Source organism: Oryza brachyantha, chromosome 6 (genome assembly GCF_000231095.2).
Source record: "Oryza brachyantha chromosome 6, ObraRS2, whole genome shotgun sequence".
In the NCBI taxonomy this organism is placed as follows: Eukaryota; Viridiplantae; Streptophyta; class Magnoliopsida; order Poales; family Poaceae; genus Oryza; species Oryza brachyantha.
The window spans coordinates 17,066,397-17,079,416 of NC_023168.2; the positions used below are offsets into that span (position 1 = coordinate 17,066,397).

The following is a 13,020-nucleotide window of genomic DNA, read 5'->3' on the forward strand; positions in this document are numbered from 1 at the left end:
ACGTGCTCATAAAGCTCATCCAGGTCATCTTTATTGCATGAAACCTGCAAACAAAAATGACAAATCTAAGATAGAACGGGAGAAGACTTCGAGATGTGAAAGGTATCTAAAATTCTAAACTACAAGTATAGGACATTTACCGGTGGCATATTTGATTTCTTTTAGTTGTTCCAAAACAAACCTATCTGTTTTGATGCCTAGTCAATGACCTGGAAGATAGAAAAAAAAAAACATAACTCAACTGAATTGCAGCATTTAAAATTTGCTGTCATTCCAAATTGTATATTTTTCATGCAATAGAATTAAAAAAACATACAATGAACTCACTCTATGCAGTAACTCAATCACTAATACAGAAAATATGTACCATTACAAAACCATAGATACACAGAGAAGACTACCAGGTGAGGAAGGAATTTCCTAGAATCTCAGAATAGAATGGATTGCACGGACTATAAGTCAGACACTAACTTTGGCCACTCCCTCTGATTCCATAATACATGTCATTTTGGATAAGATTAAGGTCAAACTTTAGAATTTTGACTATGAATGAATTTTAAAATACTTATTTCTGTCAGCATCTAGGCAAAGGGTCCCCACTCGCCAGCTTGCTTAGTTCAGAAGAAAACTAAGCAAGTCGTCAAAACTGAGCAGGTTGTGGGCCAGCGCCTCTACCACCTAGACCAGGTCCGAGGTCTTGCCAGGAGATCCGCAAGGAGATGGATTGAAGAAAGGCCGCATGCTCGCAACCGACCCAAATCGAAGTCATGCCCCTAAGGCTGCTCGGAGGCAGCCACGTGGCTTATACATTGAAGAAGAGACATGTCGGCAGACCGCCAAGAACTGAGTCGATGCATCATTTTAAGCGAAACTCCGACAGGATGTCTGCTACTATAGTAAACTCATCAAGGAGCTCGTGGAGTTAGCTTAGGATCAGGATTGTAAATGATACTTCTTGTCCAGAGAGAGAGAGACTAGCCATAGGTTATAAAAACCTACCTTGAGCCCTTTAAGAAGGGTTGTCCAACCAGACACGAGAGATCAAAAAGAGCATCCAGATACCTAGGCTAGCACGAGAACTCCCAAGCATCTGTACGCTTTCTCCTGATAGTGACCTCAAACAGGAAATTGTTATCCTTCTGGAGGCCCGAACCTGTATAAGTGCCTACGTTTTTGCTTGCTCCCAAGTACTCTTTGATACACTGGTTGCATCACAAACCCTATAATAATCGATCGTACATCGCCATTTCTCATGTATCTATCAATGCTTAACGCCGACACTTTTGACACATAGAGACTATCTATAGATTAATCTTGAAAGTTACTCAATTTTTTTTTAAAATCATATATTTGTTGATACATCTATATATATTGTAATAGAAAATAGTGGTCAAAGTTGTTTTTAGAGATTGTGTCCTTGTTCAAAAGGACAAGTATTATGGAACCGGAGAGAGTAAGGCCAAGTATTATGGAACCGAAGGGAGTAAGTAATATAAAAGATGAACATAGTAAATGACAATGAATGAACCGCCATTGAAAAAAGAAACAAGTACAAAGTATTGCTTCTAGTGCAAACTGTTAAGATCAGATTTCATGTTATCTTAAATAATCCTAAATAATAAAGGTAAACTACAACTCTTAACTTCTATGCCATTGCAATTATATGCCATTACAATAGTATTATAGTAAGATAATGGGACATCAACTTAGTAGTAATAAAAAAATCATGCAATGGCATGGATAATGTTGATCTCGTAAATTTGGGTTAATTCCCTAAATAACTATTCAATTTTCTCATGATGTCAATCCTGCATATCTGCTCCTTATTTAATGAAAACATATATATAGCTAGAGGATGCAAACTGAATATATAAATTGAGCTTCCATAATTTGATTGGTGCCATGTGTAGATGCCCAATTTAAAGCTAAATCTAAATGAACAATATTCACATTAATAGTAAGGGCCAAGTAACCATGTCATGAACAATACCCAATATAAGTTCTTTAAGTTCATTCATGTAACACCAGAAATATGGGAATGCTTCAAGTAAAAAAGAAGAGAAACTAATAAAGCTATACTATCAATAATTTTATCCATGTAAAAGCATCCACACAGGTTCCACATAAAAAGAACAAAAACGAGTGTACATGCAAAATGTCTACAGACTGCGGAAATTTGCAGAATCCACGAGCTTAGAATAATTTGGTGAACAGTTTTGGCCTTTGACGGCGGCATCACAAAAAATGGATGAATAAAATAGATCCATTCAATGCTGACTACCAGAGGGGGTAGAGGGAGGTACCTAGTACTACATAGAGGTAGCAGAGAAGATTGGAGGACAACGTAAATCGGATGGCGATATGGATAAGCTTCGTCTCTCCTACGCCGTGTCGCCTCGGCTCGGGGGTGTACGCGTCCCTGGCGAATTGGGAGAGGAAGTGTTGGGGAAGATCCGGAGGTTAGGGTCGACCAGTTGATGCAGCTAGGGTGGTGTTGATGGGGAGCGGTGGAGGCGGGCAGCCGGCGCCGCGGCGGAGGGCGGAGGCAGTGCGGCGACTCTCGCGGCGGCGCGTATGGAGTGTAGGGTTTCACGCTGGTCTGGTAGAATACCAAACTACCGATGTTAGAACATGGCTAAATCTGACTGTCGGAGTGGATGAGATGTCTGTGGTCCCATCTGTGTTTATGAAATGGGGATCTAGTGACAAATTTGTAAGCACCGTGATTAGGAGTGAGCATCTCTGAGAGGTAGGCAAAAATATTTTTTCTAGTTCTGGTGAAATTGTACTTAATTTTCAATAGTCTGGTATATTTCAATTAGCAAAACTAAAATTAGGCCATTTTTAATGTGGAAGTCGAAAGTCTGTGAATGTCGATCCGTGTTCGATCCCGCCGTCTGCTCGTTGCGCCTTCCCGCACCGCGCGCCGCCGCCTCCGCACACAGGCCGGCGCCACGCCTCCTCGTCCTACCCCGGCCTCCCTCACGTCGGCGTGCCTCCTACCTCGCACCGCCAAGCGCCTACCTCGCGATGCCGTCATGCTTGCAGCCACGTCGCGTGTCGATCGAGCAGGTGATTTGGTTTGTCCATGTTTTTACGGTTCGATTCCGCGCGGCGGATGGGTGCGCTGACGAGTGATGGACGGCAGTTGGGCACGCGGATGCAGCGATGTCCGGAGGCGGTGACTCAGGGCACGGCGGTGGCACGTGAAGGAGACGGAGTCGTGCGTGTGTGAGTTTTGTGTGCGCAGGGGAGAGAAGTGTGTCGTACTTTTCTGTGGATGACAAACAAAAATTGGACTCCTAAATATAGATGCAAACGAGAAGATATGGTAAATTGCTAAATTTGGGAAAGTCATATGAAAACCATTGGAGGTTTTTTTTTAATTTGCTAAAAAACATGATGGAGAGTGGAGATAGCAAACTCTTAGAGATGCTCTTACGACTCGTGTTTCATTTATCGCGGAGGCACCCTAAACTGTTCCTGGGCGAAGGTGCGATAATCGACGATTGTCACAATTATCGCATGAAAACCACACAAATTCAAATTTAAAAAATCAAAAGATATTGTCATAGTTTTTTCCTTCATATAATCACGTGGTTTCATCTAAAAACCGTGGCGATATAGGCGATAATCGCACGATTTTAGCAAAAATATATAGATGTCGTTAGGTATAAAAATTAAAGGGGAACATTATGAGAAAAGATGGCGAGACTTACAGCAAAAAAGAAGGTATACCTGAGAAGTCGTAGAGTAAAAAAAGAAAAAAGTGGCATGACCTTTGCTAATAGTTCAAAAATTTAACAATTAAGAACACAGAGAACAATCATAGATTCACAATTCATGGTAAGAAATGAGCATGCATATTATAACAAAGTTAGCAACCACTATATCTTAATGTTGACAATAATAATCTAGTAAAACCCACAATAACTAGAGACTCAAGACCACAACCATAACATAAAGTACATCGGTCATGCGAACAAATGGGGAAAATGAGAGAGAGATTTTGGACCATTTCACTGGCCCTGCGTACAAGGGATGCTATTCTCCCTAGTGGGCTAAGTTAGTCCGGATGCGTAGTGAAAAAAAAAACATATTTTTCTCTAATTAACTCAATTCAAGCCATCTTTTCTCTAAGTTACGAATGATTTATTGAGTTTTTTGAAAATCTTCTTCACATCTAGCTCAATAAAGACATATCTAACACCTTATTTTCTTAACTTTCCATCAGATTTTTTCAATTTTTTGAAATTGGGTGATTTTTCCTGAAGAAAACCGCTCGAGACCATTATCGTTTCTCGGCGATATGCTCGATTATGAAGATAATCGTGATGATCACGATAAAGAGAAACCCCCGAGTACGAGCGTGAGTCAGGCCCTTTACCCAGTACCCACGTAGGCAGCTCCCCTAGGCTATGATAACCAATTAATTTGTTTCGGGATGATAATCGCATATTTTTCTTTAGACTAAGTTCACTCAACTTAACGTCGACTGTCTTTATGTCTGAGTTCACTTAACTTAAATGAAAAATATATACCCTAAACTCGCATAATCCATTCTAAAAAGGTTTATAAATAGTACTGATTTATTTTTATCGGATTTTGTGGACCTCAAGTGTCAGTAGTTTGATGCTCTTCATCTCTCTCTTTTCTACTCTTATCTCTCTCTCCCATGGACGCCGGTGGCTGGAACAAGCCGGGGCGGCAGCCGCTGGCTACTGTCGCAACTGTCGATCCCACGGTGCGCATTGTCATGAACCATGGAAGAATAGAGTACATAGCAGGGCACTTCTTTGTACTCGATGAACATCAATATAGCAGGCTACTTCTTTCTCAGTATGTTCTCTTTCTTTTATTCTTTTATTCTTTTTCTCTTCTTTTATTTCTTTTCTCCTTCTTTTCTTCTCTCTTATCATTTTGTTCCTTTTCTCTCTCTTCTTCTCCCCCTCTTATCTTTCCCATTTCCTCTCCGTGCAAACCTTATGTATCGTGTATTTTTGAAACGGTGAACTAAAATTTAAATTGGACGTGAATTTTACTTCCTATTTAGACAAAACATCTTATTGGTTTCTTTTTTTAAAAAAAATATAGAAACAAAAGAAACATCAGCTTCATTTCCTTTTTTAAAAAAAAAATTAAAACAGAATCCTAACGCTAAAGCTACTGTGATTCTATTATTGTTTCATATTTAGGCAAAGCATTTACTTGGTTTCTTAAAAAAGAAAGCGACGGAACCCTAACGTCTGCGATTACAATTTTTATTGTTAATTGTATTTCTACTCAGATTCTTTTATAAAAAATTAAAGGTGCATCAATATCCAAATAAAAACAACGAATCTTGCCATGTTAACTGACCATAACATTACGCTTTGTCAAATAACAAATTAGACGTCTTTAAGACTATAATTATCTGAGGTTAGTCTATATCCACTGGACCATGTACTCATTTGTGATTTGATTAAGCGCGAGTCAGGAAAAAATGTCACTTGCACGGACTAAGGAAGCTTTTTATAATAGTAGTAGATTATATAGAAAGTTAATTTTCCAAAGTTTGGGTTTGTCTCAGACTTTTGGATAAGGGATGTCAAGTCATCAATGGAGTTGGGGACGTGTCGGAGTGGACTTTTTTTTTTTCCTACTGGGCCGATTCCTTTTCGTACCCGCTTGCATATTACCTCGCGGCCCGACCGAGCAATCCACCCACCCTCCACCCATCAACCCTTTTCTCCGTCTCGAACCCCAGCGGCGGCGCAAGCGGCTCGAGGGAGGCAGCTCCGAGACGGCGGGGGGTCAGATCCACCGCGCGGCCGGAGAGAGAGGTTAGCGCGGGGAGGCAACTCCGAGACGGCGGGAGGTCAGATCCACCGCAAGAGAGGGTGTCGTCCAGGCGACAGGTGTGTGTTTTTCTGTGATCCGGTGCTCTTCTTCCTCTCTTCTCGATTTGGTTTGGTTTGTGGTGCTCCCAGGTCAGATACACTCATCTTTTTTTTTTAATCTAAAAGCCTGGACTGGAGGCTTGCTGTTGCAGCGCCTCTGTTGCAAGAGAATTGAGCTTTTCCTTCTTCTTTTTTTTTTTTCAATCTACAAGGTATCTATGATGATGCCTGAAGCTGAATCTGTTATATGTTGTCACCCTGTACCTTCCTTCCATATCTCAAAGTTGCAGCGATGATCCACAAAACTGTTCATTTTATGTATTGTCAGCCTTCACCTACGATTTCATTTCTGCATCCACGTGTGCTTTGTTTAGTTGCAAGCTTGATGTTACTCGAGTTCGTTGTCAATTTTTCTTGAAATTTGAGTCTTTTATATGTTTTTTTCTTTTGTTGTTTCTCCCTTGGGGCTTGGGCAGTTGGGCTTCTATGTGAGTTAGTACATTTTTCATAACTCTTCCCAGATTCTCCTTGCCTATGTATTCTTCATGGTTATAGAGCTGGTTGACTATGTTTATAGAAAAAACGTAGCAATATTTTAACACCAAACAAACATATTATCAAAACATATTCAATGTTAGATTTAATGGTATTAGTTTGGTGTTGTAGATGTTACTATGTTTTCCTATAGACTTGGTCAGACTCAGACTTAAGGAAGTTTGACTTTAAAAATAAGTAAAAACATTTTATAATATGAGATGGGCTACAAATTTATACATTACCGATGATGATGCTATATCTCATATCGTATATAAATAATTAATCTGAACTTTGCTTTCATAGTTGCTCAGTGGCCTTTGGGCTTCTATTGTAAATCACTATATCATTTGTAGCTCCGGTTCAAATGGCATTATATAAGTCTATGGATCCATTTGCACTGAGTGTGTACATTTTTTTTTATCTTTTGCTTGTGCAGATCATTTGTACAGCACGATGATTATATTCAAAGCTTACTAGATAGTATTAGCTGGTCTAGTCCTACTCAGTTTTACGTATACCCTTATACATGCAGTCACTTTAAATGTGCCAGGAAATCAGTTTACGGTCTGACTAGCTAGTTGCTTCTGCCAAAAGTAAATAAAAACAAAGAACTTTCATGCTAATGTTTACTCACTATTTGGGTCTTGTGGTCTTGTCCTTTCTGCTCCAAGGTTGGAAAGATGTCTAAACGAAGGGGTGGTTGGTCAAAGTCAAATAAAAAGAAGAAAGCTTGCAGAAATAGTGGAAATAAAGGTCAGCTGTTGATTCACTTTGGCCATTTGTTCCTCTCCTTTTTTGCATGTATTTACACATCTCTATTAATCTAGCCATAACAAGTGTGTTGTATGATGCTTTTGAAGAGGAATCTGGTAGCCTAATTGATTATAGTAAAGGTGCCTGGAGCGGACTCAGTCAAGAAACCATTTCAAACTTATCTGAAACTGTTGTCTTACTGGCTTCATTCAATGGTGATTGCCTATACAAATTAGCTTTCCATATTTGTATCTGATAATTAGTTCTAAACATTGAAGATATTATCTTGTGCAGGAGATCGGATGCATTTTGCAGGCACAGGCATAGTTGTCAGAATCAAGACTGACTTAGTTGTAAAGATTCTGACTTCAGCAGATCTGATTAGACGTTCTGACCGTGACAAAGAGATCGATCCATATATGACGGTTGGTACTGCTAATTTTCTCTGCACGCTTGCCTGTTTAAGATATGATGATAATTCTGCAGTGTTTCCTTGCTTTATCTCTGCAGATTCAAGTGCTGCTTCCAAATAAGAAACTTGCCCGTGGGTGGTTGTTTCACTCTAACTTGGATTACAATATTGTTGTTGTGGTGATCAAATATTTCCCTGGTTTCCGAGCTGCATGTTTTGACCATGAAGTGTGGTTTGGGTCTGGCAGTAAAGTAGTAGCTGTAGGCCGTTGCTTCAACTCAGACAAATTAATGGCGTTATCTGGGGTAGTGACCGATGAGCCAACAGATTGTCCCGAACACCTTATGATCTCCACCTGTTCAATCACAGAGGTGTGCTGCTGATGTCTCTTCTTTCTTCTCCACTTTGTGGAAATAATTAAATGTAGTTTTTTCACTCACAGAGCTGTAGGCAGAATTTATCACTGCATGCACTGAACTATTACATCTTTTGGGGCATTAAACATTTCATCCTCTTCATGTAGTTTTTTCGTTGAATGTGTTTTTATGTTTGTGCTTATTTTAGCTCAGCATGACAGTATTTTTTTTCTCCCAGGCTATGGCTGGAGGGCCGCTTATCGATTTGCATGGGAACGTTGTTGGCATGAACTTTTTTGTGAAGGAGAGTAGGACTCCATTCCTACCAAGGAACAAAATTTACCAACGCTTGGTGCGATCTTGCATACTCTGGTATGTCTTCTATACTTCCACTTGGACACTCCAAACACTAGCCAAGCCAGGGTTGAGACTGGCCTAGGAAAGAAATACACAATGATGTAAACAACAGCAGCTTACTATATTGGCACTTTGGCAGCTGTGCTTATTTGGGTCAGAAAGCAAATTCAATGTATACACCAGTGTAGTTTGTAGTACTATAGAAAAGCACGCTATCTTGATGAAAGCTTTTGAGCTATCCCAGTATTCTAGTTCACTTGTTCTTGCATTGGACAGTTAATTTTTATTTTGAGAGTCTCTTCCATAATAGCAATTTGGTTTTACACATTTATAACTATGCTAGATAAAGCAACACAACTGATTCTGTTATATGCTTCTTATGGATGGAATAATATTAATCTTGATATCGTTGTTGATTAGTATATATGTAATCCATTATTCTTGGGGATCGGCACCTCTCTGTATTTTCACTAAATGAGTTTACTACATTCTGCTGCAGGGTTGAAATCAACAATGGAGGTGATAACACATCTAAAAGAAGCACATGTGAGATAGTATACAATAATTTTATTGGTGAGTTAATCAGTTAAAGCACAATCACTCTTCTAAACTGCTAAATTGTTTATGGTCAGAAATCTGTGTTCATTAATGTTTACTATTAATCATTGTTTGTAGTTTCCTCTCCTGTGGGTCAATGCTAACTTTATGGTGCTCCTCTGCTCAATTGCTCATAAATTGGATATATAATTGGGGGTATATGGTGGATGGATAATATGCTTATCTTGTTTTGTAGTATGAAATATGCCCCGTATTTTCCAATAAGAATATAAAAGAAATGCCATCCACATTTGTGAATGGGGTAAATAATATCTATAATAACATGTAAGGTTTGTGCTAACTGGTTCATATTAAGAATCTATCGGGGATGCCCTGTATAGAGCATTTTTGTTGTTTTGATTATCTTCATTCTTCTTGTTTTTTTCTTCATTCTAGGTAGCTCAATTGGAGAGGCAGAAGAAAAGAACCAGGAGCTTTCCACATCCTCTACAAGTGATTCAGAAGGTAAATCAAGCTGAGCCAATTAAGTTCTAACTGTTATCAAATGATCACGCAAGCTGTCATTGTTTTATAATCATACTTATTAATCATTGCAAATACATGGTCATTAATCTCATCTCCTTGCTTGTTTTGAGTTATGTTTGCTCCCCTCGTTTTGTTTATTTTAGGTAGTTCAGATGAGGAGGGGGAAAGTGAGACTCAGAAGCTTCCCATATCCTATCCAAGTGATTCAGAAGGTGAATCGAACTGGGTTATTTCTAAGTGATTGACCAAATTATCATGCAAGCTCTCAGCATTTCATAATGTTGCTTATTGATGATTTCTAGTACATGTAAATTAATCGCTTCACTTTCTTGCACCAGAATGGGAGGAACTCTTGTTTCCTGAACTTATTAAGCCCTTGCCAGATGATGGTCAGTCATTGTTTTCACTTCTGCTAGCTATTAATATCACATGATCATTGTTGACTTCACCTTGTTGCGCCAGAATTCACGCAACTATTGAGGAAGGATCTAAAGCCTCGTAATTATCCCATGCCAGTCAAGTTTGGGGGTGAGTCATTACTTGTGCTTTTGCTGGCCACTTTTGTTGCACATTTTGACAGTATGTTCCAGTAAACTGTTGTATTATGCTTTTTTAACCAGGGTCTATGCAATTGAAAAATACTTTTGAAGAAGAATTTGCTGAAGATACATGGTGCAAACTGAGTAAAAAGGTTGCTTTAAATACATCCCGAAGTGTTGTCTCACTTGCTTCTTTTAAAGGTGATTACACTGTTATAAGATCATTACTTCTCCATATTTGTTTGTTCTCTATTCCATCGCTGACTATAATTACAATAACTGATCTTTGTAGGAGAAGAAAGGTTTTTTGTTTGCACAGGTATATTTATAGACTTCAATGGATCCACATCAAGAGTTTTGACTTCAGCAAGTTTGGTTAGAATTTCTGCTGATGAAAACAAGATTGCTGATAACTTGAAGGTTGGTATCGCAAACACTCTTGCACAATCATTTGGGATATTCATTAATTCTCTCTTTGTCTTTCTTAGCAGATTCAAGTGTACCTTCCAAACAAACGACTTGCTGAAGGGAAATTGCAGCATTACAATTTGAATTATAATATGGCTGTGGTCAGCATCAATGGTTTCCGCTGCCTTCGGACAGCAGAACTCCACAATCAGATGCAAATCAAACCTACTAGGGAGGTAGTAGCTATAGGGCGTATATTTGAATCAGGCAAATTAATGGCCACAAGTGGGATATTGTCTGACAAGGAAAGCAATCTTGACTGCAGAGAGCTTATGATCTCCACTTGTAAAATCACTAAGGTACTAAGATACATTGTGTTGATTTATGGTGGAAGCAAATAACTGCATCAGAATATGATCAATTTAATTCATTGCATCGTCTGCATGGCGTTGAAAATTTCATCAATTCGTCTGTTTTTTTTTTGTGCCAGGCTGGTATTGGAGGACCGCTGATTGATTTTGATGGGGATTTCGTTGGCATGAACTTCTATGGAACAGAAGAAACACATTATCTACCACGCTTAATGATTCAGAAACTATTGAAGCATTTTGAAGGGTACATGTTTCATATTTTGTGTATTTTTTTTGGTATATGATCAGTAAGTTTTATTCATGTGGTTTTAGGTAACTGCATTTGCTTCTCAAAGACTTGCGTGATTATTTCCATCTCTTCTAATGAAACTTTTTGTTATTATAATTGGAACTAGCAGATGCAAATTCTAGGATTAATTTAGCGATTTTATAGTCCTTGTACTTTTTGTAACTTATGTGCAAGCAGCTTTTACCTTTTTAGCCTTTTTAGCACTATATAGCTCCTATATTATATGGGCATACATGATAATAGGTCTAAACTGATGTTGCATGCTTTTATCCTCTTCCCAAGGGATATGATTGGGTGATTCCAGTTAAAAGCGCTTTTATATAAATAAGCTAAACATTAAAGTCGAAGACAAAACCTAAATCAATCTATCGAGTGACAACTAATGATCTACAGCTTACTGAGAGGGTTATGAGCCACATCCGTTGTAGTTGATATGCTAGTCCACAGATCCAATGCCTTATAGCATCATATCTCGTAGGTTTTGGTTACTGATTTTTTTTGGTCTTTTTGTAGGACTGATGATGATGAGATAGCTATAGACGGCATGCCAAAAAGGTATTCTTGAATAGGATTTGTTTTGTTTCAGATTAATAACTTCTTATACATTATTGTTAATGTATTATTCATTAACACTAACATTTTCATTAACATTAACAGGTGGCCTGTACCTGCGCCACGTTGGCACCGTCATCCTCTACGACCGCCGATGACAATGATGAGTAGAAACGAGAGGGTTTGGAGTAGTAGATTAGAGTGAAAATTGGAGTAGTAGATTAGAGTGAAAATGCTATCTTGAAGTCAAGCTGCAAATTTATTGCTATAGGTGTAAGTATGTACAGCCTAGCCGAGCTGAGCTCAGTCCACTATCTAAAAATTGTATTGGCTAGACCATATAGTAATTACTCATGGTGTTATCATATTTATCAAACAAGACATCCTATACTACCAACTCCAAATTTATCCTTGTTATTGAGAGCCAACTTTTTACAATTTTGCTCACTTGAAACATCGTCTTTGCTGATGTTACATCACATATCCCTGTTTTGCTTCATGCACTGTTCTTCACTAACATCGCCGGCGCTCCGCAAAATCCCGAAAATGCTTATTGACGGGCGTTTAGATCCCAGCCCAATGGTATTAAATTGGATAATCCAATTTAACCATCGTGTTCATGGTAATTAAGTCATTATAATAAAATCCCACATGATTATTATAATAAAATAAAATTATATGTTTCTTTGTATGGATGAGATATTCCACTAGGTACTTTGATGTTTTATAGCCATGGAAGAGGAGAAGAGTCAAATCTGAAATGCTACTTATTGTTGTGAGTTTTTCGATGTTTGAGTAAATGTGTTTTCAATGTTCCCTTGTGTTAAATCAAAATATTGCGATGCCTTCGTGCTAAGTATTTTGTTATATAACTCGATGTTCCTTTATGCTGGATTAGAATGCTCTACTGGATATTTTGATATTGTTTTATAGTCACTACATAGGAGCAAGAACCACATTTGAAATAGAACTTTTTTCCTTTATGTTGGATTAGAATGCTCTACTGGATATTTTGATATTATTTTATAGTCACTACATAGGAGCAAGAACCACATTTGAAATAGAAATTTTTTTGTTCAATATATTTTTGTTCATTTGTGTTAAATCCAATTGTTATAGTGATTTTTTTATTATGTTTGTTTTTTTTGTCTTTGATTTGATGGATAATGTAACAGACCTTAAAATTTTCCAATTTTTAGAGAAGAATTTGCGAAAGATTTTAGTTCAGCTTCTCTTTAATTTTATATTTAATTATTTTCTTTAAAGGTTTTATTCTGTTAAAATTTTTTACATCTTATAAATTGGTTTTTATTTTAAAATCCTTGGGACCCATATTCAATCATCTACCAATATCTTCCTTCAAATAAATTTCCGATTTCCTATACCTCGAGAAAAGCCCATAAATTTCTATTTGGAGTTATTTTCAAATTTCAATAGAAGTTCACTAATAACTCCTTTTCCTTTTCCGTTTAAATTATTTCTTT

The 13,020-nt window shown here is 37.9% G+C and overlaps 1 protein-coding gene across 4 annotated transcripts; it reads left to right on the plus strand.

Moving 5' to 3' along the window:
• Positions 1–5,706: 5,706 nt before the first annotated feature.
• On the plus strand, positions 5,707–11,875 carry LOC102722405. Of its 4 annotated transcripts, none has more exons than XM_015838901.1 (17): positions 5,707–5,897; positions 7,088–7,169; positions 7,244–7,384; positions 7,464–7,594; positions 7,680–7,952; positions 8,176–8,309; positions 8,794–8,867; positions 9,288–9,356; positions 9,521–9,589; positions 9,716–9,766; positions 9,840–9,905; positions 9,998–10,117; positions 10,209–10,336; positions 10,405–10,683; positions 10,815–10,939; positions 11,498–11,539; positions 11,642–11,875. In XM_015838901.1, exons 2-17 carry the CDS (start codon positions 7,097–7,099, stop codon positions 11,739–11,741), a joined length of 1,875 nt encoding a protein of 624 aa, XP_015694387.1. In that variant the 5' UTR covers positions 5,707–5,897; positions 7,088–7,096; the 3' UTR covers positions 11,742–11,875. The 4 variants fall into 4 exon arrangements, with proteins under 4 accessions (XP_015694387.1, XP_015694388.1, XP_006656248.1 ...); XM_015838902.1 differs by having other exon boundaries at positions 10,408–10,683; XM_006656185.2 differs by having other exon boundaries at positions 7,277–7,384.
• Positions 11,876–13,020: the final 1,145 nt, after the last annotated feature.

Excerpts from the sequence above, each read along its gene's own strand:
- LOC102722405 (XM_015838901.1), top strand. The coding sequence starts at position 7,097 with ATGTCTAAACGAAGGGGTGGTTGGTCAAAGTCAAATAAAAAGAAGAAA. Across the intron at positions 9,357-9,520 it reads CTCTACAAGTGATTCAGAAG|GTAGTTCAGATGAGGAGGGG; the intron begins GTAAATCAAGCT and ends TGTTTATTTTAG. Across the intron at positions 11,540-11,641 it reads ATAGACGGCATGCCAAAAAG|GTGGCCTGTACCTGCGCCAC; the intron begins GTATTCTTGAAT and ends TAACATTAACAG.